Source organism: Seriola lalandi, unplaced genomic scaffold (genome assembly GCF_002814215.2).
Source record: "Seriola lalandi dorsalis isolate HSWRI2012SDOR001 ecotype SW California unplaced genomic scaffold, Sedor1 jcf7180002054483, whole genome shotgun sequence".
NCBI lineage: Eukaryota > Metazoa > Chordata > Actinopteri > Carangiformes > Carangidae > Seriola > Seriola lalandi.
Genome location: NW_019525036.1, coordinates 146,614 through 170,828, shown reverse-complemented (window position 1 = coordinate 170,828; position 24,215 = coordinate 146,614). Strand labels below are relative to the sequence as shown.

General features: G+C 41.7%; 2 protein-coding genes across 4 annotated transcripts in view; one reads left to right on the top strand and one right to left on the bottom strand.

Annotated features, from left to right (window-relative positions):
• The window catches only part of slc39a11 (solute carrier family 39, member 11), an 80,380-nt gene extending 66,474 nt beyond the window's left edge, over positions 1 to 13,906 (bottom strand). For 2 of the 3 annotated variants that reach the window (XM_023412582.2, XM_087175699.1), the window contains exons 1-3: positions 13,847 to 13,906; positions 12,222 to 12,339; positions 11,409 to 11,447 (exon numbers count right to left, since the gene is read on the bottom strand). In XM_023412582.2, the coding sequence (XP_023268350.1) occupies positions 11,409 to 11,447; positions 12,222 to 12,329 (147 nt within the window). In that variant the 5' untranslated portion in view covers positions 12,330 to 12,339; positions 13,847 to 13,906. The other variant, XM_023412581.2, reaches the window with a different exon arrangement.
• Positions 13,907 to 20,455: 6,549 nt separating this feature from the next.
• LOC111659591 (somatostatin receptor type 2) lies at positions 20,456 to 23,074 on the top strand. Its single transcript, XM_023412590.2, has one exon. It carries the CDS (start codon positions 20,860 to 20,862, stop codon positions 21,874 to 21,876), a length of 1,017 nt encoding a protein of 338 aa, XP_023268358.1. The 5' UTR covers positions 20,456 to 20,859; the 3' UTR covers positions 21,877 to 23,074.
• The last annotated feature ends 1,141 nt before the right edge of the window (positions 23,075 to 24,215 follow it).

Genomic DNA, 24,215 nt, shown 5'->3' with positions numbered 1-24,215 from the left:
CCCAACATCTCTGCAGATCTCTGCAGAGAAGCGTCCAGGAAGTAGCAAGCACACACCTCAAAAATGCATGTTGTGAGGCCCTGCACGTCAATGAAGCTGATTGGTTGCACCAGATTTCTGTAGTGAGGCGGGTGGGAAACTTTCGACACGTGTGCCTGTTTTGTGTTTGAGCGTACAGAGAGAATCTCCAGGTTAGAAATCAGTAGGTCATTTACCAGAGAGGAAGTAAAAAGGCCAGGAAGACTAATTACTGCGGCCTTTGATTTGAATTGAATCTTAACATATGCTTCAAAGCTCAGCGCCGCGCTGGACTTAATGGAAGCACTGGTTTTACAGGCATAATTGCGCTACTTATAGTGGGAGCAGCGGCTTGATTAATAATTGTAAAGGTTTCATTTCATTCTGTTCCACCTCGCTTACTTTCCAATTATAGCAGGCGGTTTCATCCGAGGCGACACGGCGGGTCAGACGCAGCAACTGGTTACAGCGGGCTGGTTTTTTTTTTTGTTAACTGGGAAGCTTGTTAGCAAGTGCGCTCGTCAAGGTGTCTTTGACTCGGCTCCCACCATTTCTCAGATCAGTTATGATACTGCAGCATTATACACACGAATCACATCATAATCATAAAAACAGCACAGGCCCTGAATTTAAGATGTAAGAAAGATATGCTGCTGTTACTTTAATGAGAAGGTTTGTTTTATATGGTACATCACAGCCATATGACAGAAGAGTGACACTGCTGTTGACACCACATCCAATATATTTGTTTTATTATAAATTCTGAATGGGTTTGTGTTCTGCGTCCGACATTATAAAGTATTAAATGGTCCAAAAATCTAGAGCACGCTTTCAGATCTGATCTGTGAGCAGCCGATCAGACAAGCACATCGCTCTCACAATAAAAAAATGAACGGGCGTCGGGTTAATAACAATATAGTCTCATGAACACTGTAATACACAGAGTTCAAAGCAGCAGTGTGCCATTTCACCGTCGGCAGCTCCGGATGGAGAGGGAGGGAGGACAGTTAGAAAATGTGTTGGAACTTCAATGCCCAGAATATAACAACACGATATCGCTTAATCTGACACTGAACAACGTGGCTGATCTGTGACACCAGGGGGCACAGAGAGACGAGGAATCTCATTTAGCTGAGCCTTAACTTTCCTCTGAACATATCACTTACTGGCAGCTATTGAAACGACAAACTTTTGCAGGGATGGGTAAAGATGCTGATATCAGTCAGTAGACTGCAGTGTCAGAGAAGTGAATCTCTCTCAGCTCGTCTGGGACAGTGGGGAAACGTAATGTACTTTTGTTTCCGTCTCTCTCCTCTTTCTGCGACTGTTTTACCAATAATCTGTCCTCGTCTTCCTTTTTCCGTTCCACTATCAGCATCTCTCTTCTGATCTCTCTTCCTTTAAGATTCCTCTTTCTGATCTGCATTTCCAGCAGCCAAAACCCCTCCAGGTCAATCCCGCAATCTCCAGTCGCACTCATTAAGCCTGAGTCTCGAGGAGATTAAAACACCTGTTCACCATTGATGCCAGCGCCCAATTACTGCTCCGTTATCTCAATCAGGGCCAAACACTAAGCCGTTTGCAACTAGCGTCAGATGTGGAGCATATTCTGCCCCAGAAATGTTCCTGCCATCGAATGAACACGTGAGAAAAGCCGGAATTCATCTGCATATTGTGCAAAAACTGCTGTCGGAAAAAAAATGTGGTTATAATTATTGCTTTTACTTTGTTGTGATCTTCTGATCTTGTTGCTGCTTCAGGCCTGTAAGTGTGTAAATCTACAAATTACACAAAGGGGATAAGAGCCAAAGACACGGAGGACATTTCTCTAACTCTCCTGCAGCATGTGACTGTTGCTGGGTTAATTAATCCTCCACTTTGATCCCAGATGTTTGTCATGGACATTCATGTTTTTCTAATTCTAATAACTCTGGTGGATCCTTCGACTTTTCATGTACCGTGACCATCCGGTTAAAATTTAATCATCAATTTTGTCCGATCGCAAAACAAATGACCTTCATACTGGCTTGATCTGGATATTTGTGCTAATTAGTAAATGTTAGCATGACTTTAGCGTTTAGAATCATTAACGGAGGAACAAACAAATGAATGAACGAACTGATAAAAACAGAGAAACCAAAACAAACTGCTGGGTCATTGGATCTTTGCATTGAACTTGCGACACAGTTCAAAGTGCAAATGCTGCGACACACATTGACTCTAATGACAGAACGAGTGGGAGGAACACGAGCTTGATTCAACTCTAACTCCTTGACAAACAGAAAGCTTTCATCGGCTTTATGGTTATAGTTGTTGAGTAGGACCTTGGCAAACGTCTGTGCCAAATCTATCTGTGTAAGTTCAGTGATTCTGTTATACGTCTCCTGTTTCCCTGTTTAGGAAAAAACACTCACAGTTTGGCATTCCTAATGAAATGCCAAACTGCCCTCTGAAATACTGCTTTGTACTTTCCGGTTAAAAATAACGTCAGACTGGAACAATTTCTCTGCGAATTTCTGCATGTAGCTGAGAATCAGTTGGATTTCTCTCCAGTGTAAAATTACTCATTTTCCCCATTTTAAATCAACCTCGTCTAAAATACACCGGAAAACTAACGTTTCAAAGTCGTAGCTTAATCAAACTTCTCTCAGCATCATTAACACGCTCTCATCGTTAAGGTCTCTCTTCTGGACACCATGGGGCGCTCAGGTCTCACGACGCTCGAGGGCAATCACCTGCATGCACGTTACAGCATCATCAATCCTGCAATCAGCAATTTACCCCCCTGAGCTTGGGGATTAAACACGAGCAATGAGCAGCCTATCAGCTATTATTAGTCACATATTAGAAACCAACACTGAGCAATTTAATGGTTTCATAACTACATGGTTTTTCCATATAATGGCCCATATATATATGGATTTATTAGAAGAAAGCTATTATATATGGCACATTAAATGGAACCTATAAAGGAGAAACAAATAGTGGGCTGTAGTCTTTTCTAAGGGGCGTCCTTGCTTCCTTCTGAATGCTCCAGTTTCTGAAACAATTACAGTATTTTTTTTTATCTAATCACAGCCTGTGGGCAAATGAAGAAATAAGCAGGACGGAGAGTTTGATTGATTACCGCGATAAAGACGAGCCATAAAGCGACTTGATTGCTGCCCTACGCAGACGCCCTACTTCACAACCCGAGGATAAACCTTGTGAAGTCTTGTGAACCGCGTGTCCATGTGAGGAAAATATTCACCTCATTATCAGAGCGAGACGGACAATACTGTGCATGTTTTCATCCCGCTATCGATGCCTTTCCCTGCCCCATACCCCACCAGCTTTCCAGATACAGAGGAGACTAAATTAAACCCAATGGGAGTTGATGAGATTTTCCTCTCATCATGTGTGTGTTCCCACTCTGTGCTGCTTTTCTAATGGTCTGTATTCCCTCGTCAGTGTAAAATCTCCCACGAAGGAGAAGATGCCTCGATGCCTTTTTCCTCCCCCATCAATTCATCTTCCCTCCGGACGTCTCCTCTATTCCATCCATCCATGCCTCAGTCTATCTAGTAGCTAATAACGTTCGAAGCCATCCACTTGCTCCCACTTCATCTCGCTCTCTCAACCTTAAAATCGATCTAATTCGCTGATTCCTGAGTCCATCTCTCCATCTCTCCATCTCTCCCCAAATCTCACCTAATCTTTTCTCTCCCTTTCACTTCCACCACCATTTAATATAAGCATTGTCCTCATCAGTCCTCAGTTTCTCATTTTATCTGCAGGTCTACCTCTCAGTTATCACGGGTGAATTCCACAGTGCCGGATAATTTCATACCTCGGCCGGAGGTTTTCGAAAGGGAATCAAAGTCTGCAGTGAGCAGATAAGTTGTTATCAACAGCCATGAATCGATTTCATTCCAGATAATGACTCAGTATAAACCACGTGCGCTCAGTGATTCCCTCACATCTGCTTTTCATGCAGCTGTAGTAAAAATATCTCATGAAGAATTCTGAGCATGAAACCTCAAAGATGACGGAGCAGATAGCGGAGAGTCTACAGCCATGCTCCTGCAGTTCGAGCTAAATGCTAACATCAGCATGCTAACACGCTCGGAACGACAATGTTAACAGCAGGTTTAACGTTTGCCATGTTCGCCGTCTCAGCTAAAAATCTGCCCGTTAGTGTTAAAAACAAAGCGAGGCTGAGGCCGGTTTAAATGTTGTTCGCTTTTCATAGTGTTTGGGGACAATGTTTTGAAGATGAGTGACGATTTTGACCCGATTTTTTCCCCCCAGAGGAACAAACTCTGGCAGGACGCCAGTGTGTGAAGCAAAACTAAAACTGAAGTTACTGTGACCTGCTAAATGCTCAGACGCTTTGTTTGCCACACGGCCTTCAATTACACATCAATCCATTTTTATTTTTCTGTGCATTTACGTGTCAAAACAATACGGCTCCTTCATGAGTCGGTAGTTTTGCTGGATTCGTGACAGTGAACCAAAAACGTCAACCTCGCGGTGGAGATTGGAAAAAGCCAGGAGATCACCATCAAGTCAGTCAGAATCATCCTCTGAGGACCATGAATGGAAATCCATCCGTTTGAGCGAGGACCATCGTGGCGAACTGACTCAGCAGCCAGACTGACGCTGCCCCCACGGCTGAAACTCCATGCACGCTCTCGCAGAAGTCAATCCCAGTTTCACATTAGAATCAGTCGATGTTGAGCGCTTTCCACCGGCAATCAGGGCTGTATTGATCAGTTCAAAAGGTTAATCTGTTTTCAAACAAATACATCATGCTGAAAGTGAGCTACACTGACACGTCACCACATGGCGATCAAATCGTTCAATGGCAAATTAAAGGTATTAGACAGACGAGACGAGACAGAGCATCTGTAAAGCTTTATTTAAATATATGTAAAGCTGATTCATTTAATGTGACGTTACTTTATTTACAGTTTTTTACCAGATTTTATCACCGGGTCCATTTGTTTTGGAAAGGAAGAGACTGAATCAGCTAGTGGTAAAACCTCCTGAACATCTGGATCATTAGTTATCAGAGAAACGCTGAGCAAACATCTTTAATACTTTAATATAATACTACTTTTAACGATTAGAAAAATTCCCTTTCTTGAGCTGCAGCAGTGTAAACTGTCCTGCACGCTCAGCAACAATCAGTTGTCACTATATTTAAAGCGTTTCTATAAAAGACCGGTTACGTGTCAGTCACTTTATAGAATCAGACAAGCAGAAGGATAAAGTACTTAGCCATGAAAAGCCAATAAGACATTCAATGATAAAACACACCGTGGCTTCTCACAAGCAGAGCAGCATGTCGGTCGTGAATATTGCAGTCAGTGTCAAACGTCAGCCCTGGGAGAGTTGCAATATTTACAAATCAAATTCTCGTCAAAACCGATCACATCGCACACGCATCAAAGCTTCTCCTGCTTCACACTGACAAGCTGAGAAACATTAACCAATTGTTCTCCGCTGCTGCAGCCCCGCGCAGGAAGCAATTACCCGTGTGGCTTCTGAGGAACGGATCAAATAAAACATGCTTCCTATTGAGCGTCGAGGGAAAACGAGCGATTCATCTGCCATTTTGAAAAAGAATAAACCTTTCCACTAATTCTACAGCGACAAGAAAGCAACTTCATTAAAACCCCGCGAATCCCACACGTCTCCGAGTTAAAGTCAAAGTTGTGCTTTACAAGAGAGGTTGAGTAAAAGTAACATTTATTGCGCTTCATTCGTTTAATTAACGGCGTCGTCAAAAAATCCAGGACCAGGTGAAAAAAAGAAGGTTTTAACAGCATCAAGGTAAATTTTTCTTATTACTTGACACCAGGCGGAAAACATGCCGGTGCGTGTTTTGTGTTTCTGTTGTTAGACTGACACACACACACACACACACACACACACACACACACACACACACACACACACACACACACACACACACACACAGTCTCTCCCTGAAAAGGTCACATAAAAGTACTTGTTGGATCGAATACCTTTGCAGAAGAACTCAGCTGGCAACCTTCACACAGCTCAGCTGAACGCTACGTGTGGACAGCAGAAAGTGTTTAATTGAACTGAGACACAATGTCCCAATGTGACAACAATAGATGTGACGAAGAATTCCCGAAATCCTTGAAGCAAAAGTAACTTAAAAGTGCTAAATGTGTGCAGCTCACTAAACACAATGGAAGGAAACAGAGAGCGAGGAGTGCGAGTCAGGTGGTGAACCGTTTCCTGTCGAGCTCAAAGTTTCATTTAAAGCTTTAATTTCTATCTGAAGATATTTAAACTGAACGTTTGTATGAAATAAGTTTGTTGCCCTGCAGAAGGAGCATTTCCTGTATGTTCAAAGCGCCGCCCACTATTTTCTCACCCATTTAGAATGGAAGCACAAGCGCACCTGTGGATTGTCTGCTACCAGCTCGTGTTTAACACTTGGGTGTAACAGCACTAACGTTGGGAGGATGTAGTTATTCATGGGGAGAGCAGGTAATGCAGCGGCCCAGAGAGGAGTCTCTAAAAGCTACGCTGTCGTTCTTATAGCCCTGAGCTTTTTGACTGCGGGGCTTTAAATTAAAGCGAAGTCTCGCGCTCTGAATACTGATTTGATCGCTGACATTCAGCCAGTCGCAGAATGTTGGATACGACCCGCAGCTCTCCATCCTCCCGGATAAAACAACGTCTCAACATTGACTTAAAGCCGTGAGGAAAGCCACATGTGATTATGAGACGGCGTTTACATTCCTCCTGTCACTTGTGTTGGTTCTCTTTTTCTCAACGCCACGATTCAATTAGTTTGATTTTCTCTCAGACATGTAAACAAACACAGACACACTGCTTCTTCACGCAGGCTGCAGTCAGCATTGTGTGAACTCGATTAGAAAAGGGCTTGAATGTAAAAAATTTTCATCCTTTACTCAAGAAACATAATTTAAAAAAAAAGCAAAGAGGAAGCAGTGAAATTAATTAGCATTCAACCCTTCATGCAAAGCATATCTTCTGAAAACAACAGATTTGGCCCGTGATAACCTCGTGCACCTGATCTCACACTTTGCACCATTAAAAACAGTTCCTCATTTCTGCTTCCTGTGTTCCCTCTTCACTCACAACACCTCATATCCAAAGGCAGTTTCTCCCTCCTGCATGTCCTCACAGCCACTCAGCGCTGCGATCTGACACCGGCTGGTGAATCCAATCATTCTGATGCAGCGAGAGAGACTCTTGTGATGGAGAGGTGGAAGGGCGGCTCGGGAAAAAAGAAAAAACATGCTCATTTGAAATTCTATATATGCGTCAAGAGAGAGAGGGCGAGCAGAGGGCTGATAATTAAGTAAGACGCTGCAGGTCTTCGATCCAATTCTTCCTGAGGAATATGAACAGACTTTACTGTTCCGCTTCACCTGCAAACTGTAAATATTCTGCATGCAACAGAATATAAATGAAGTATCTGTTGTGATGTGCAAGGAATCAAGGTGAAACACTGTAAACTGAAAAAACTACACGTGATGCATTTAAAACCCAAACATTTATATTCTGCTTGCATCCGTTTGCATCCGTTTGTTCGTACAGTGACAGACTGCATGCAAAAACCACCACATGCCACTCTTATTAAGTATTCCTGATAGGTCCTGTCAAACCCCCCCCCCCCGGATGCCAAGGCTCATTCACCTCACACACAACATGTATCTGGCAGCAGCGCGGCAACAGAAGCAAAGCCCATATGGACAAATGCCTAGACCTCCGCTACAGCTCCTTTTCAACCTGTGTGATCAAAAATCACTGTTGGACGTGCCGTGGGTTGAATTCTGTGAAAGATAACACCCAAACACCCTAAAAAAAAATGAATCCCACATGGTATAATTATATAAAATGCTGCTTATTGCTATTATTACAGTTAACTGTGTTTTTACTGGCAGCCACAGGAAACTCAGTCAATCTCCAACGTTCCTTCAGTCTGGAAGGTGAAAGTAATTTCTTTGTTTCTGGCTTTTATTTTTAAAGATTTAACATTGATATGTTTTTTCCGCACTGAGGGAAACAAACGTATAAAACGCGTGGAGAGGATTGCAGCGCCTCGGGTGTAACCTAACGTATGTAAGATAGTCAGGTCTCAGACGAGGACAGGATGAACATCCAACTAAAGATAGAAGACGTGTCCTTCCTGAGAGCACGGTTTCCTGAAGCTGTCAGACTGAACTGAAAATGAATCAGCGACCTGTTCCAGTAAAAACCGATAGAGAAACTAGAACAGAGATCATCTCGCGACGGGTTCACGCCGTCGGCATGACGACGTTGCGACCCGTGAGTACTCAGTGGTCATTACTCCATTATTGGTTCTCAGTGCTCATTGGTTTGACCACTATCGTCTTCAAGCATCATTTCACTGATCTCAACTCACACACCGGTAAAGTTCGCCACAAAAGCCCAGTGCGGCGTAGTTCGCTGTTTATCCAGGATGTTTATTTGTATATATTAGTACATTTGTGCATCACCTGCATTCAGGCCAAACAGCTACAAACATCGTGGGAGGGAAATTATTGAATATGTGTGGTGTTAGAATACTAACGGGCAATAAACACACAGTTTTGACATCCCGCTGTTTCAGCTATTTTTTCGTCTTGATGTAAATTCAACAGAGGTTTCGTGTGCAGAGTGATGCTCTGCTAAATCCTGCAGGAGAGTGAATTCTGATCCCAGTGCAGGTTTGTGTCTAAATGGAGGAAATATGTGTTTTTATTGAAAACTTTTAGATCAGTTAGGGAGAAGAAAAATAATGTTTTTTTGATGATATAAACTTCTGCAGGTTTGTTTCCAGACAAATTAAAAAATGATCTTTGCTTTCTAACTACGCAAAAACACAGTGCAAAGAAACACCCACCACACCGCGTCTCCTACAAAATTCTGTTCATACTGTATATAAGCAGTTTACATTGGCTGATGCTTTCTGAAGGAAGGGTAATACCGCCCGGATTACGTTCACTGGAAGCGGTTCGTTCCAATGCAGCAGGCAGCGTGACGTCCTGACACAGCAGTGAAAACTCATTAGTCAATGAAAATTTGTTTGTGCATGGGTGTAAATTCGCAGAAGACAGCTGGAGACGCCTTCATAAACTGTCTGTGGAGGAATTACTGTTGCGTTACATGAAGTCAGCCTTGAACAGGGGAGAAAAAAGACATTTGTTTAAAATGTTCCGGATAATAACTTAAAGAAACACATGATTGGGCTTAAATGTCGCCCATTAACGTCATTCGCAGTAACTGCTTTCACTTTTGTCCAACAACGAACAGCGTCATTACCTGAGACATGCCAAGAGAGGTGGGACCGGGAGGAGAGAGAGATACAGAGATGTAGAATCGAATAAACGATACGGCAAGTTGGTTTTATTCTTCGCCAATAATCGAACAGACGCTGTGTTCTGGGACAGCAGGACGCCATTTTCTGCTGTGACAAAGACTGTATGGTGTGTCTGTATGTGTGTCTGTATGTGTGTGTGTGTATCTGAATCTGTGTGTGTGTGTGTGTGTTTGTGTGTGTGTGTGTGTGTTTGCATGTGTGGGATCAGAGTGTGTGAGTTAGGGGGAGAGCAGATGCAAAAGCATGGGGACAGGACGGCATCTGAATCACATGAGAAGCAAAAAGCCCAACACATGCAGGTCATGATAAACCCACCAAGCCTGACACACACACACACACACACACACACACACACACACACACACACACACACAATTGATTTTTTTTTTATGTTACACTTAGGAGTGTTGTGCTGGACCTGAGCGTGGCTGTGCTGCAGGGAAACGTATTCTGTGACTAAAGGTTCAACTCGAGTGCACGCCGTGTCGCCGTGTTGCCGTGTGAACGCATTAATGTGCGAAACAAAGTGTGCAAATACACGTGGGAAGAAAAAGTAAGAGAATCTTTTCTAACAGATGAACATAGTGAACAAAATGTAAAACTAGCCCGGCACCGGTCACAGCAACAGAACTGGGTTAGCATTCAAGATTAGCTCATAAAATCTGATTTAACATTTTACACTCTAAGTGATAAAACTCAAACTGGAGCCAAAGTAGAGCAATAAAAAAGAAGAGAGAAATAAGAAAAAGCACTTCTACTCTTCCATTCATACATTCTGCTGAGCCCCCAGCTACTAATAAACAGAATTATCAGGTGTGAAAACTTAGATGTAATATGCTATGAACAGTCTGAATTTAGTTTCTTATTAAAATAAAATACGCTAAAAGCATATCTTACCAACAACAGGCTGTAAAATTGGAAACTGCCAGTTAGTATCAATAATTCACGCCGGGCGGACGAGCTCATCGAAAATATATTTCAGAAAGATATTTAAATCGGAAAGAGGTTAAGCAGATGTTTGACAGAAACGGCGCTCAGCTGTTCTCTGTTTACATCTTATTTCAGGAAGTAATTAAAAAAAGCTGTTAAGACCAAAGCAGAGTAAATTGAGATAAAAACAGATGGAGATAAGATTTTTCTTTTTTCTTTCCTACCATTCTCATTTTCAAGGAAGTGTGGAGAATTTCTCATCATTCGGTATCAGTCTTATCAACTCACTTATCTGCAACTCACTTATCAAAAGCCTGAGAATCAGCGCTGGGAATTAATTTTTCACCGGGAATAAAAACGATGTCCATTCCACACAAGCACAAGACGGTTATTTATGAAGCTTCCTACGTATAAAATGTAGAAGTTCTCCTCTGAAAATAAATGATGTCACTATTTACCAGCGATAAGAACTGTAAAATCGAATTTATAGTTTTCTTAAATGCTCAACTGTACATTTGTCGAAAATAATAAAACAATACTGATGCATTGCTTTTTTAAAAAAGCAGAGGAGGTTAATTTAGTTAGCTAATTTAGTTAGCAACTAGCTAGTAAATATAGTGGAGCGTTTATAGGCTAACGTGCCAGATATTTTCCTATGCAACCTAATATGGTGATGTAACATGTATGTCACATGTATGTAGCATGTTGTGTTTACAGCTTGTTGGGATGCAAGAGTCTAGCAGTTCATTATTTAAAACCCAAATGAGCACTTGAATATTGTCTGTATATATATATAAAATATGTAATTGTAAGAAGCGTAATACCTCGTTAGACATGATAAGACGAGTTCTCCTTCAAGGGGAAGAGTTATCTCAGACTTATAGGAATAAATGTGGATCTGGACGTGTCAGGCTTTGTCTGTCTGTGGAAGAAACTCCGCCTCCCACAGTCAAATGTCCATAAACTCATCACATGGTGGGATCCTCCTACTGTACCTACTGTACGTGTGTGTGTGTGTGTGTGTGTATATATGCATGTGTGTGTGTGTTTCAGTTAAAAGAAAATAAATAAATAAATGGAAACTCACCCCAGCTGCAAAGCCTAAACTTCCATCCAAGATGCGCTTCTGAAAAAGGCAGACACGAAGAAAAGGTTGAGTGCAATTCAGTCAGATCAATATCCTCAAACCCTGAAAGTGTAACATCTAACCTTTCAGTGAACCACTTACTACTGACTGGCAAAAATACAACATGTCCTGAGAGACAGAGGTTCAAAGATAATCTTTGGGATCATGGGATGTATTGTACTGTAACACACTCTCTGTTAGTCATATTGGAAGACCCCAGCTCCTAGCAACACTATAGCTGAATGGCTTAGAGCATAAGCTATGCTAACATAAATAACACAGGCTTTCTCTATGTGCTGTTCTCATCTGGGAAATGATTCTTTTATCGCTGATATATGAATTATTCTCTATTAGATACATTAAACGAAGCTGTATGGTAACATGAAGAACAACCACATTTAAAGGAACAGGAAATAGGCGTATTTAAAAAAAAAAAAAAAAATTGTTAAATGAGAAGATGAATACCATGCTTATGTTTGTCCGTAAAATATGAAGATACAGCAGGGAGACAATTAGCTTAGCATAGCACAAAGACTGGAATCAGGGGGAGGCGGCTAGCCAAGCCTCATATTTCGGATAGATCCAAGCTAGCTGTCTCTCCTTGTTTCAAGTCTTTATGCTAAGCTAAGCTAAGCTAAGCTAAACAGCTGTTGGCTCCAGTGACATATTTGCCACAACAACGACAACGTATTTTGGTGGTATTGATTTTCTCATCCAACTCTCTCTCTCTCGGCGTGTGAAGCGTTCCCTCGAGCTCAGACTGACAGTCGCTACCTGTCGGCTGGAGAAGACAAACACCAGGGCGGCTCCGGCGGCGGTCAGACCCCACGTGAACAGAGTCCCCAGCAGGGCCTGGGTGACAGGGCAGTAGCCTTCAAGCATGGCCCCAGAGCTGGACACACACACACACACACACACACACACACACACACACACACACACACACACACACACACACACACAAAGTTATCTCACTGCATTCACATCGTATTGGAAGAAGTTGCATCATGACAGCTTGTTCTTATCTTTCCCGGAGAGACTTTGAGAACTAGAGGAAAACAGAATGGCTGGATTCAAATGTTCCATTAACTACTCTGCATTTAATTACTCCTGAGAGCCTAAAGTAAATATTGTCCCCATCTTGAAGTCGATGTTCATAATAAATTTGGCATGTGAAAGCAATATGTCCACAACACTTTTGGGGACTTTGTCTTTGATGCCCAAGTATAGACAAGAATCCCAAGTGAACCCGCAACAGATGAGAAAACAGGAGTGAATGTTCTTTCCATGATTCATCTTAAAATCAACATGTGTCTTTAAAACCTCAAATCTGACACACACCCACTAATGTTTGTTCCAACACACGACACAAAGCAAACAAGCATCAAATCCTGTTTGCTCAGGAATTTAACATCCTGAACTTTTCTAATTGCATGTGTGTACACAAACCTGTTGGTGTGTCTTTCATCATGTCTCTTATGTAAAGAGTGAAGGAAAAGAAATGTAGAGTATGTGCTGTGAATACTAGGATTGTCTCTTATAAGTTATACAAATGATCGTTACAGGTGAGTTTTCTTGAAAGCTACAAAACTCAAATACTTTACTTAAGTAGTTAAATAAACAAGGGTCCATTTTATTGCTTATGAATTTAACTTTTCATTTCTAGAAAGAAGAAAAAGTGTTTTATCATCTGTCGAAAGTTTCTTTGTTTCACTTTAAAGTTGCTTTAACTGACAATCCTTCACATTCCTATGTGACGAATGAGTATGTACTATAACTAGTGGAAGTATCGACCACTGTGAGATGTAGGAACAGCTTTCATGTAACCATCAAATTACATTTTCATGAGCACATGAATAAAAATTTTTAAAAACATGCAATGGGAATATTTATCATGCAGCAGCAGGTAAAGTCTTAATGATGCACTGACAACTCCTTATGATAATTATAACTTAGTAGTACTGATATCCATCTCATGAAAGTTGAATGCATGTTTATGCGTTCACGTGTTATGAGAGTATAGATTTAGCATTGCTAAAGCTTTAATTGACAACTTGACATTTGTACTAAAAAAAAAAGCTTCAGAGTTGCAAAATGTGTGTGACACATAAACCCGCTTTCATCCGGCTCCATGAGCAGTAAAACCGGTCTTTGTGTAACTCAGGTACAAACACGGACACACGCAGCACATCTGACATACAGGTAAATGACGTGACTAACCTGTAAATGAGAGACAACCGGCGAAACTTAAAATGCCTGCTCGCTCGTGTTGTGAAATATCGCTGCTGTAAAAATCACTCACACGCTGTTTGTGACATTAGCAGACAACACGCACCGACTCTGCTGTTTCATTTCACCCTAAACTCACGTTAACGCTCATTCGTTTCAGGTTTACTCACTTGTTTCCACTAGTGCTTCGACTCCTTTGTATTTACTTCCTACTTCCCGGTACACGTGTCTATGACAGAATAAGCCCCGCCTCCCCTCGAAGCCTATTGGTCAATCTCTTTGACAGCAGCAGTAGTAAGGGGGGTACATTCATTCATAAAAACAAGTTTAATATGAAACATATATACAACAATATATATAAATAAATAATATATATTATTTATTTATCTATTTAACTGTAGTTACATTACTTCACAGATTGAGGTTTTACATTCAAACAAAACATACAGCAGTAAACAGTAAAGTGGTGATTACATATGAATATATCAGTATTAATAATTCCTTAATATAATATAGTTATGTAACACAGCAACCATTTCTTATGCATATTGTACTTTTACTTTTTACGACTTAGTGTATAAATTTATCATTTTACAAACTAAGTGAGAGTTTCAATGTTGGACCTTTGCTTGTAATGGAGTATTATGGAGTAATGGAGTATTTTTTGAGTATTATTACTGCTTTGATTTAAGTAAAGGATCCGAATACTGTGTTCGGGTGCTCATGTGCAGAAGTTTTCTCTTCCCAGTGGAAGTTTTCAGGATTGCTGCTCTCAGTCACCTCTCTGCAGTAATTCCTTGGCATGTTGACCTTTGACCTGTAGGCAATGTTTTCCTGTTTCCCTAAACCTTGGAATATTGCGAAAGCAGCACTGAACTGACTTCACTTACACATCTGATGGTGATTTAAATTAGGAATGGCTCAGTCACCACTAAACTATGACACAACAAACATTTTTGTAGTTATTTTAGTGTATCATTCCACATCAGTCACACACAGACAAATATGAGGACACTGGGAATCTCATCACTTCCAAGTGTGCTGAAAGTATTTGTTGCAGCATGCCATTTAATATGCAGCATGTTTTACTGAAAGTGCGCTCTAATGAAACAATCTACTACGATAACTGTGTGATTCACTTTGACTGGAATAGTTATATTATTGCATACAATCTGCAGATGGTCTCTGCATTTCATCTGGAGCAGCACGGCTCCATGTGGATCTGATGGTCCAATACTTCGGTTCAAACTGAAATATCTCAAAAACTATTGGACAAATTGCCATGAAATGTTGTACGGACATTCATGATCCCCAGAGGATGAATCCTATGGGACGTTTTGTTCTTGCCCCAAAAAAGCAGATCAAAGTTTTTTCATTTATTCAGTGAAATTGTTTGAACAGATGCACCAAACTTTGTATAAATCGGGTGTAAAGCACATGCATCCAAAAGCACTTTCACGGGTGCTGGATCACAAAGATTAAACTAAAATCAAAAACACTGTGCTAATAGCTCCCGGAAATTTTAATTCTGATCTGCAAGGATCTTCGTCAGGCATCAATCACCATCACAAAGCATCTGAAACAATCCAGAAAGTCTTGAGCACTTATAATATTACTATCTTTATATGTATTTTTCTATATAAATATTTCTCAATCTTTCTGTTTTATACTTATGAATTATATTTGTCTTGCCTTTCGCTGAAGTGTTTTCTATGTGTGTCTCTATGAACTTTGAACTTTGCCTGACGTTTCAAGCTGTGCTCTTGAAACATCAGCCAAAGTTCCCACAGTGTTTTTCTTTCTTTTACCAAACTTTGTTTAGACATTCATGGTTCCCAGATGATGCATCTTGTCTTGAGGTGATGCTCTGACTTTCCATCTGTGAAATCTGAAGATGAGGGATCACACTTTGGGCTTTGAATGAAGACGACAAGGGCAAGACATGAAAATCGCTTAAATGCAGGGATAACAGTTTTACGTTGACAAACAGTCTCACATTCATAGTGTTGCACTCGTTTCATACACAAACACAGAGATAAAAAATAGTTGTGTAAAGATGAAAAAGAGATGGAGGAAGCTGGAAAAGTGTCGGGTGGAGGCAAGCACACTGGCCCCTCTAGAGTTGTTTGGTTTACATTTACACTTTGAGCCAAAATAACAATCACTCTGGGAGTTCAAGTATTTGTTTCCACAGAAAGTTGACTGATTGTGTTTTTCCACCAAATCACACCAGATGGCTTCTCTGTAAAACCACAGTCTTCAAACGCTGGTCGCCGAGCTGCTCCACTGGAGCTGCTGGGATCTGAGAGACAAAACTCAGGAGTTGGATATAATCAGCTGGTGATGTTCAGACCATAAAAGAGTATTTCTGCCACTGTCATATATTCACACTGTGGAAACAAATGCAGCTGTTGATTAGGAGAAAAATCTCAGTCCAATATCTGCAGTTTCTCGTAAAGCATGGCAGGCATAATGAACTTTTTGTCCATAAATCCACAGCTACTGATCTTCCCAGCAGATCAGACAGATGTTAAATTTTGCTTGGAAACTAACGTCCGAATCCAACATTGGCTCATCGACATTGTGACGTCAGACAGTGTGTTTTTGGTCATGACCACAGTGTCAGTATTTTATAAGTCAACATGGCGTTGGCATGAGACATTGGGAAGGCGTTGGATTTGGTTTTGTTAACACAACTTAAAACCAAACAAAATATCAACATCAGCTTAATAAAAGCTCGTATCTCAATGTATGCAGACGACTCTACAATATATTTAGCAGAGGCAACCATTGGTAGTTTAAATACAAACCTTGAGCAGGAGTTGAAGTTGGTTGCAGACTGGATCAACAGTAATAAACTTGTTGTTGTTGTGTTGTAAAACGAACAAATTCTTCTTCATGTTCAAAAACCAAAAGTTTGATCTCAGTATAAACAACACGTTAATGAAACAGGTGGAGGAAGCAGAACTTTGGGAGTCATTATTGATAATAGATTATCGTTGGACAAACACCAACAGAGAGCGGAAACTAAAATGGGAAATGAGAGATGTGCAAAGTAATTCAAGCTTTGGTTTTGTCTCACTTAGATTAATGCTCAGCTGTTCGGTTAAATACTTCATTAGGTAACACAAGGAATTTACAACATGGTCCAGAATAAAGCGATGCATGAAGCTCTCTCTTTTGGGCTGAGAACAAATGTTAGCAAAATGCATGAATGTCTGTCTTTATTTTTAAAAAATAGATTGCTGTAATTATTGATGGTAAAAGTTTACACAATTATTCAACAAGGCATGATACAGGAGGAATAGAATTCACTCCCAAATCATATTGTACAACAAAAAACACTAAAAGAGCATTACCTTAGAAGATATTTTCAAAATTAATCAGTATAATTTTGTGTATTGATTCATGGGCATGCAATTTTGTAGGATGATAACTATCTGTTCCATAATGATGGAGTCCGTTGGAGCTTGTTTATTGTTTATTCTGTGTTTGTTGAGTCACTTGTTATTATGATGCTTGTCATCGTGTCGTGATGAGTACCGTGAATAACTATAGTTTTATTGTCCCGGGAAGAATAGCTGCCGCAATGCAAAAGCTAATGGGGGATCTAAATAAACAAACAGCTATCGTTAGCATAGGACTCAAATTTCGCATTAATACTAAAAAGGAACAACAAACAAGACGTGAGAGGTATTTGTCGTTGTGTTTCGGTCAAGCTGTATGTCAGTGATGAGCAAACGTCCGCACATTTCCATTTCCAAGATAAAGAGTTAGAGCTCTTGACATTTGTAAAATCATGTTTGTGACACAAAATGCAACGTCTCTCAGATCTATCAGGTCTAAACGGGTCAATCTGCGTCTTTTCCAAAGGATTTCTATCTTTTGCAGGATTATTGAACGGAGGCTCAAGAAAGAAGCCCTCACTCTTTGATTCTGAGGAACTGACATCAAATACTGATGTTTTGCCTCTGATGTGACGGATCACTGCCGTTTTATGCTAATACAACTTCAAAAACACCTGCGTTGGAAATATCCCAAAGAGATATTATGCTGAATATTCTCAGGCAGTTTTGCATGATAATAACACCAAAGAAAAATGAACCAACGGCAGCACAGCGCATCTAGCATTTTGTTCAGCATTACTAAGTTTTAGCGTTTTTTTTCCCTTTTATTCCACCTCAAGCCACATTTTAAAATAAGTGCGACAATCAACAACCATTAGTGAGCACAAATATGCCATGTTGGATATAACAAATCCTTCCACTGATGCTTTATCCATGAAACACAGATGTTACAATGAAGTGGAGATTATTGTTCCACCAACATTCCCTTAAACACTTTACATTTCTGTGTTGCATTTTCGGGAAGTGAGATTTGATTCCCTCATGAGCGACTCTGTTCCAGGGAAACAACAAAAAAAAGATGGAAAACAAGCAGACACCCCCAAACAATAAACAACTTAACAAGCTATGTGGGGGGTTTCCAGATTTCCTCTGTGGTATCTTCATACTTTTGTGTGCTGGAAGTATTTGTTGCAGCATGCCATTTAATATGCAGCATGTTTTACGGAAAGTGCGCTCTTATGAAACAATCTACTACGATAACTGTGTGATTCACTTTGACTGGAATAGTTATATTATTGCATACAAGCTGCAGATGGTCTCTGCATTTCATCTGGAGCAGCACGGCTCCATGTGGATCTGATGGTCCAATACTTCGGTTCAAACTGAAATATCTCAAAAAACCATTGGACAAATTGCCATGAAATGTTGTACGGACATTCATGATCCCCAGAGGCTAATCATCCCCTCAAATATTGTGACAACTACTGGGTGGATTGCTATTAATTCTTCTACAGATATTCAAGGATGAATCCTCTGACTTTTGCTCTTGCCCCAAAAAACAGATCAACGTTTTCATTCATTTAGACTTTTACCAAACTTTGTAGAGACATTTCTGATTCCCAGATGATGCGTCTTGTCTTTGGTGATACTCTGACTTTTCTGAAAATCTGGGTGGGGGGTTATGTATTAACAGACTCTATGACTTTAGTTTTAGATAACACAGAACATGTTGTAGCTTACAGTCCTAAACAACACTCATACAGTACCTCAGCAACAAGTGCTGAAGTCCGGCACCAGTCTGACCAGTAAACATCAATCAGTCCAAATCGGGCCTCTTCATAGTGTTGTGTTCGTTTGTACAAACAGGAAATGACAAAATAGTTGTGTAAAGATTAAAAAGAGATGAGCTTCAGAAAGAAGCTGGGAAGGAGTGGTGTGGAGGGGTTGTCCAAAGTTATTCAACCGTCCAACGAGCGCTTGTGTTGAAGCATACCGACGCTGTAGAGATGTTTTGTTTACATTTACGAGTTGAGTTTCAGGCGTCATCTTATCGGACCTATCCAGTCTTTACGAGACAAGAATAAACTTCTCTCTCTCGACACAAGTGAGCACAGTGGAAGTGTAAACCTTTTCTTGTCTGACCTTGCGATGATGTAAAAAGGGAGAAGAGAAAGCAAAGACCTTGGGGCCAAAATAAGACTTGAGAACAGAAGATTTTCTTAAAAGCCTCTTTTCAGATAAACGCTGAAGTACCCTCCGGCCTTTAGTTCGCCGCCGTGAAAGATGACTTTCGTTTGATTCCTCACGGCTCGTTCTTCTGCTGCAGACGGCTCTGAAACACGTGGACGTGGCTGCCAACGTGTCTGTCTGAAATACTGCCCGTGAAAAACGAAGCTGTCAAACATCTCTAAATTTAGCACCACAAAGCAAAGTGTTTTCCAGTGGTGTTTTTTATGGAGGTGCTGAGGTTGAGGCGGAGAGGTGGGCTTCGTGTATGAAAGTCTCTGGGGGGGGGGGGGGGGGGGGGTTAAGCCACAAGATAATCAGGAGTTTAGGACTACAAAGGCATTTTTTTTTCCACTTAATTGGAACCAGTCAAAAACCAGAGTGATTGTTTATCTTGAGAAATCTGTGGCATCTGATGAATGAGCTCTCGGATGACGCGTTAAGTGTCTTTGAAACTGGATGAAATTACTGGACGGAGGTTGAAGTGACGGGAAGAAGCGGCTGGTTTTGATGGAGCTTTTTCTCGCTGTGTCGACGCCGGGTACGCAGAGCAGAGCCGGGGACATGTATTGGGGTATTCCAGCTATGCGTGTCAGAGCGGCAACAGGATGGAGGTCATCACTTATCCTGGGTCTTTAATCTCCGCCGCCACCCCCCCCACCTCCTTTCCTCTCTACTCTCTCATCCCTTTTTCACCTTTCCCTTCTTCCTCTTTCACCTCCTCCTTTTTGTGATATAGACGGAGAAAGAAAAACAAGGTGCGAGGCTTGGAGGAGGAGGATGGAGTCCAAGAAGCAAAAACAGCATCTCATGTCAAATGTCAAAAAAACAAAAGCCTCTCTCTCTCTCTCTCTCTCTTTCTCTCTCTCTCCTGTCAGCAGATGTACTCAGTCTGGGTTGTGAAGGTGGGTGGCCCGAGTGACGAGATAGTGTTATTATCTGTGTGTGTGTGTGTGTGTGTGTGTGTGTGTGTGTGTGTGTGTGTGTGTGTGTTTAGGTCTCGACTGAACTGTGGGAGAGAGTGCGGTGAGACAAAATGGATGGAGGGGACAGAGAAGAGAGAGAAAAAAGTTATGAAAACAAAAGCCTGTCTCTTATACACATCTACACACACACACACAGGAGTAGACACTCTTCACACACTGTGGGGGAAGAGATATAAAAGGGCTCCCAGGGAGAAGCAGCGCTCAGGCCGTCCGGCTCATTTCCACACTGCTGCGCGTCACTGAGGGAAAGTGAGAGAGAAACGAGCGTCTTCACCACAAAGGAATTAACTTTCACAGTTTTTGTTTGTTTTTTTGTTTGTTTTTTCCTCCAGAAAATAAAAGGAAGTAACGACTGACTGGTCGAGGTGGTGATGGAGAGAGAGAGTTGAAGAGCTGCTGAAGCCTTTTCTGTTCTTGAACCAAACGGTGTTTGATTTTTTTAGGGGTTTTTTTTTGTTGTTGTTTACTCTTCTCCCTCTCAGCACTTTTTACTTCCACAACGGGGGAGTCGAGAGGTGACTGGAGGAATTTAAGCAGCAGTAGAGACGGTTTCCCTCTGAGCTGCTGCTCCGAGAGTAGTTTTATATTCTGTGTTGGATCAGTGGATTGATTTGCTGAGGCAGAATGGAAGCGTCGTTTTTATCAGACACAGACAATCAGACGTTCGTGGATGAGCATTTTTACTTCGACGACACTATCAACGGGTTCAGCGTCGCCATGGCCGCGCTCTACCTGGTGGTTTGCATCCTGGGACTGGCCGGGAACTCCCTGGTCATCGTCGCCATCTTGAAATTAGACAAAATGTCGTCTTCCACGACGGTGTACGTTTTCAACCTGGCCCTGGCCGACGGACTCTTCATGGTCGGACTGCCGTTCATAGCGAGCCAGAACTTCCAGAACCACTGGATGTTTGGCGACACGGCGTGCAAAGTGGTCATGGTGCTGGACGGCATCAACCAGTTCACCAGCGTCTTCTGCCTGACGGTGATGAGCGTCGACCGCTACATGGCGCTGGCCGACCCACTTCGGTTCGCGCGTTGGAGAACGCCGCGCTGCGCCAAGATCGTGTCGGCGTTCCTGTGGCTGTTCTCGCTCCTCACCATTCTCCCTATGGCGCTTCACTTCTCAGCCGATCACGGCCTGTGTATACCGGAGGTCGTGTCGGACGCCTGGTGGCTCGGCGTCCTCTCCTACACCTTCGTCATGGGCTTTGCTCTGCCGTTCACGATAATGACGGCATCCTACGCGGCGCTGCTGCTCACCCTGCGGTCCCAGCGTCTCCGAACCCCGACGCAGAACCAGGAGAGTCACCGGCTGGAGCGGCAGGTTACCAAAATGGTGGTGGTGGTGGTGGTCGTGTTCGGCGTGTGCTGGCTGCCGTTTTACGCCTTCAACTTCAGCTCCTTGTATCAAAACGGTTTGGTCCTGACCTTCGCCCGAGGTTTCGAGTTCGTGGTCCTGCTGTCGTACTCGTGGAGCTGCGCCAACCCCATCCTCTACGCCTGCCTCTCCGACACCTTCAGAAGGCACTTCCGCTCCCTCCTCTGCCCCGCTGACAAGTCAACTCCCAGCATGCAGTGCAACACCGAACGGTGCGACTCAAGTGACACGGGTGTGCGGGACGTCACCATCGTGGCGTAGAGGGAGGACTGAAAAACTGACGCAGCATTTATTTACATTTCCTGTCACGATGCATCTCTCCGATACTTTCAACTCATCTACTCATTTGATTAATCCTAATCTGTGTTTTTATTTTCTCCACTTAACTCGTAAACTGCTCAAGATGTATTATTTCTTTTTATTATTTTATGAAGTTGTACATATTTTCGTTGAGTTTGTTTTGTCCGAGGTGAGTGTGTTCGCTTTCTTCCTGACTGACAGGTGATTACTGAGGTGTCCACAGAGATCCCCACGAGTTTCTGTATAGAACGAGAAAAGGCCCAGGAAGGAAAAATGTTTATGTGACCGTGTCTCGATATTGTACAGGCTTCACTTCCTGCTCCGTCCGCAGGTTTTAAACCAGAACTACCTTTCGACTGAACACGAGACGATACACACTCGCAGACAAGCTCCTTAAATGTGTGTGTGTGTCGTGTGTGTGTGTGTGTTTGTGCCTGTACACATGCTGCTGTTCAGGAGGCCTCAGGCTCACTGCGGCGTTCTGCTTCATGTTGACTTATTTAAGAGCATTTTCCAAATCACACTTTAAGGAAAAAAGAAAAGCGGCGCACTTGGTCTTGTGTCACAGAGTCTGTAATTGCTGTGGATACTGGCACTTAAGCTCAGGTGCAGTTAATATTTTCAGGATGTCAGCAGGTGAGACATTTTAAAAGCAGTCTCGGGCTTCGGTTGATGAAAACATAACATGACATTCACCTGAATAATAAGAAATTACTTTTGCATAATAGCAGCTCAACCTTCGGTTATTTCAGTAATGTGGATTTGGGTGTAAGACCCTCTTCAGTGGAGGTGACGTGCATCCTGGGTAAAAATGATTTAAAACACATTGGGAACAGATGGATCTAATCGCAGCATTTGACCGATCACATGTGAAAAGTAGACGGATGCAGGCAAGTCATTAACAAACACCTTGTCAAACATGGATCATTTATCAGTGATGTAGATACGTAGAAAAGAGAAAGCGATGTGTGTGACAATCTGTGTTTTGTGGAGGGAAAGATAAACCTGATGTTTGAAAAGTGAACGATGTTACTGAGGCACATCACTTCATATTGATCATCACTGTATCTGCCAAACTCTAAATCCTCTCACTGCATTTCTTACAACGTTATCCTTCTGTATTTTGTAAATAAAGATGTTTCCTTGTGTTTTATGCCGAGCTCCGTTTCCTCCCATGTGTCACTGCAAAGAAATGAATCAAAGCTACCACTTTTATTTATAATGCGTTTTAATTCATAGCACCATCTGTTTTATTTTATTTAATCATTTTGTTTTCTGGTATAAATGCAGAGGAATTCTTAGCAGTGGTGTAGAGGGAAATAACTAAGTACATTTATATAAGTATAGTACTTTATACTTGTACTCCTTTGCACTTCAGGGGGAAATATTGTATTTTTTACTTAATTACCTTCATTTGACACCTACTCATTACTTCAATCATTAAGATGTTTCATTCAAAACAATAAGCATCATCTTATAAAATGAACCAATCAATGACCTCCACTTTCTGAATGACCTGCTTCTTACATATTGATGCATCAATAATTAATTCAATAATATAATGCTGTATATAATAGTTCCTGCGACTTTTACGTGAGGAGAAAATACAACATTTTTACAAAAGATGATGTATTTTAATTTTTAGAGATTAAATCTTTTCCAGCTTGTGATCAATTACAGAAACACTTTGTGTCACACGGTTTCATTTCCCCTCAAAACTTATTACAAGGTTTCACTGAAATGACAGTTTGAGGTTCAAACAGGTAAAATCATCCAATATTTTACTAAAATAAGAGAAAAGAAAATTTTTTTCTTCTGTCTGACCCCAGTGATCAGGACGTCTGTACATGTGGTGAACACTGAGATACAGACAGGTGATGATTTAAAACAGAAACCCAAACCATCGTCTAAACACCACATTTCAACAAACCGAAACTGTCGGTGGGTTTGTGGATCTCCAAAACCACCACGGCCTTCATCAGTACGACGAACGAGCAACCTGAGTGTCTCGTCTCCTGCCCGTCTGAGACTTTCCCCAGAGGGCATCCTGTGAACTGGAAAGACTCTGTAAATGTCAAGCCTGCTAGCCGAGACCCACTCGTGTCTGTTGGCCTGTTTTTCTTTTTTCTTTTTTTTTTTTTAAAAGAGCTAATAAACCCTTTCCACATCTCCTGAGAGTTTTAAAGATGCTCCTTTGCCAACGGCAGAAGAGGAAATTTGGTGGACAGTAACTAACAGCTGCAGAAAGGAGGCCAAGTTCAGCGTCAACACTCACTCTTCTGTGATTTCAAATATAAAAC

Coding starts and splice junctions, on each gene's coding strand:
- LOC111659591 (XM_023412590.2), top strand. CDS start 20,860: ATGGAAGCGTCGTTTTTATCAGACACAGACAATCAGACGTTCGTGGAT.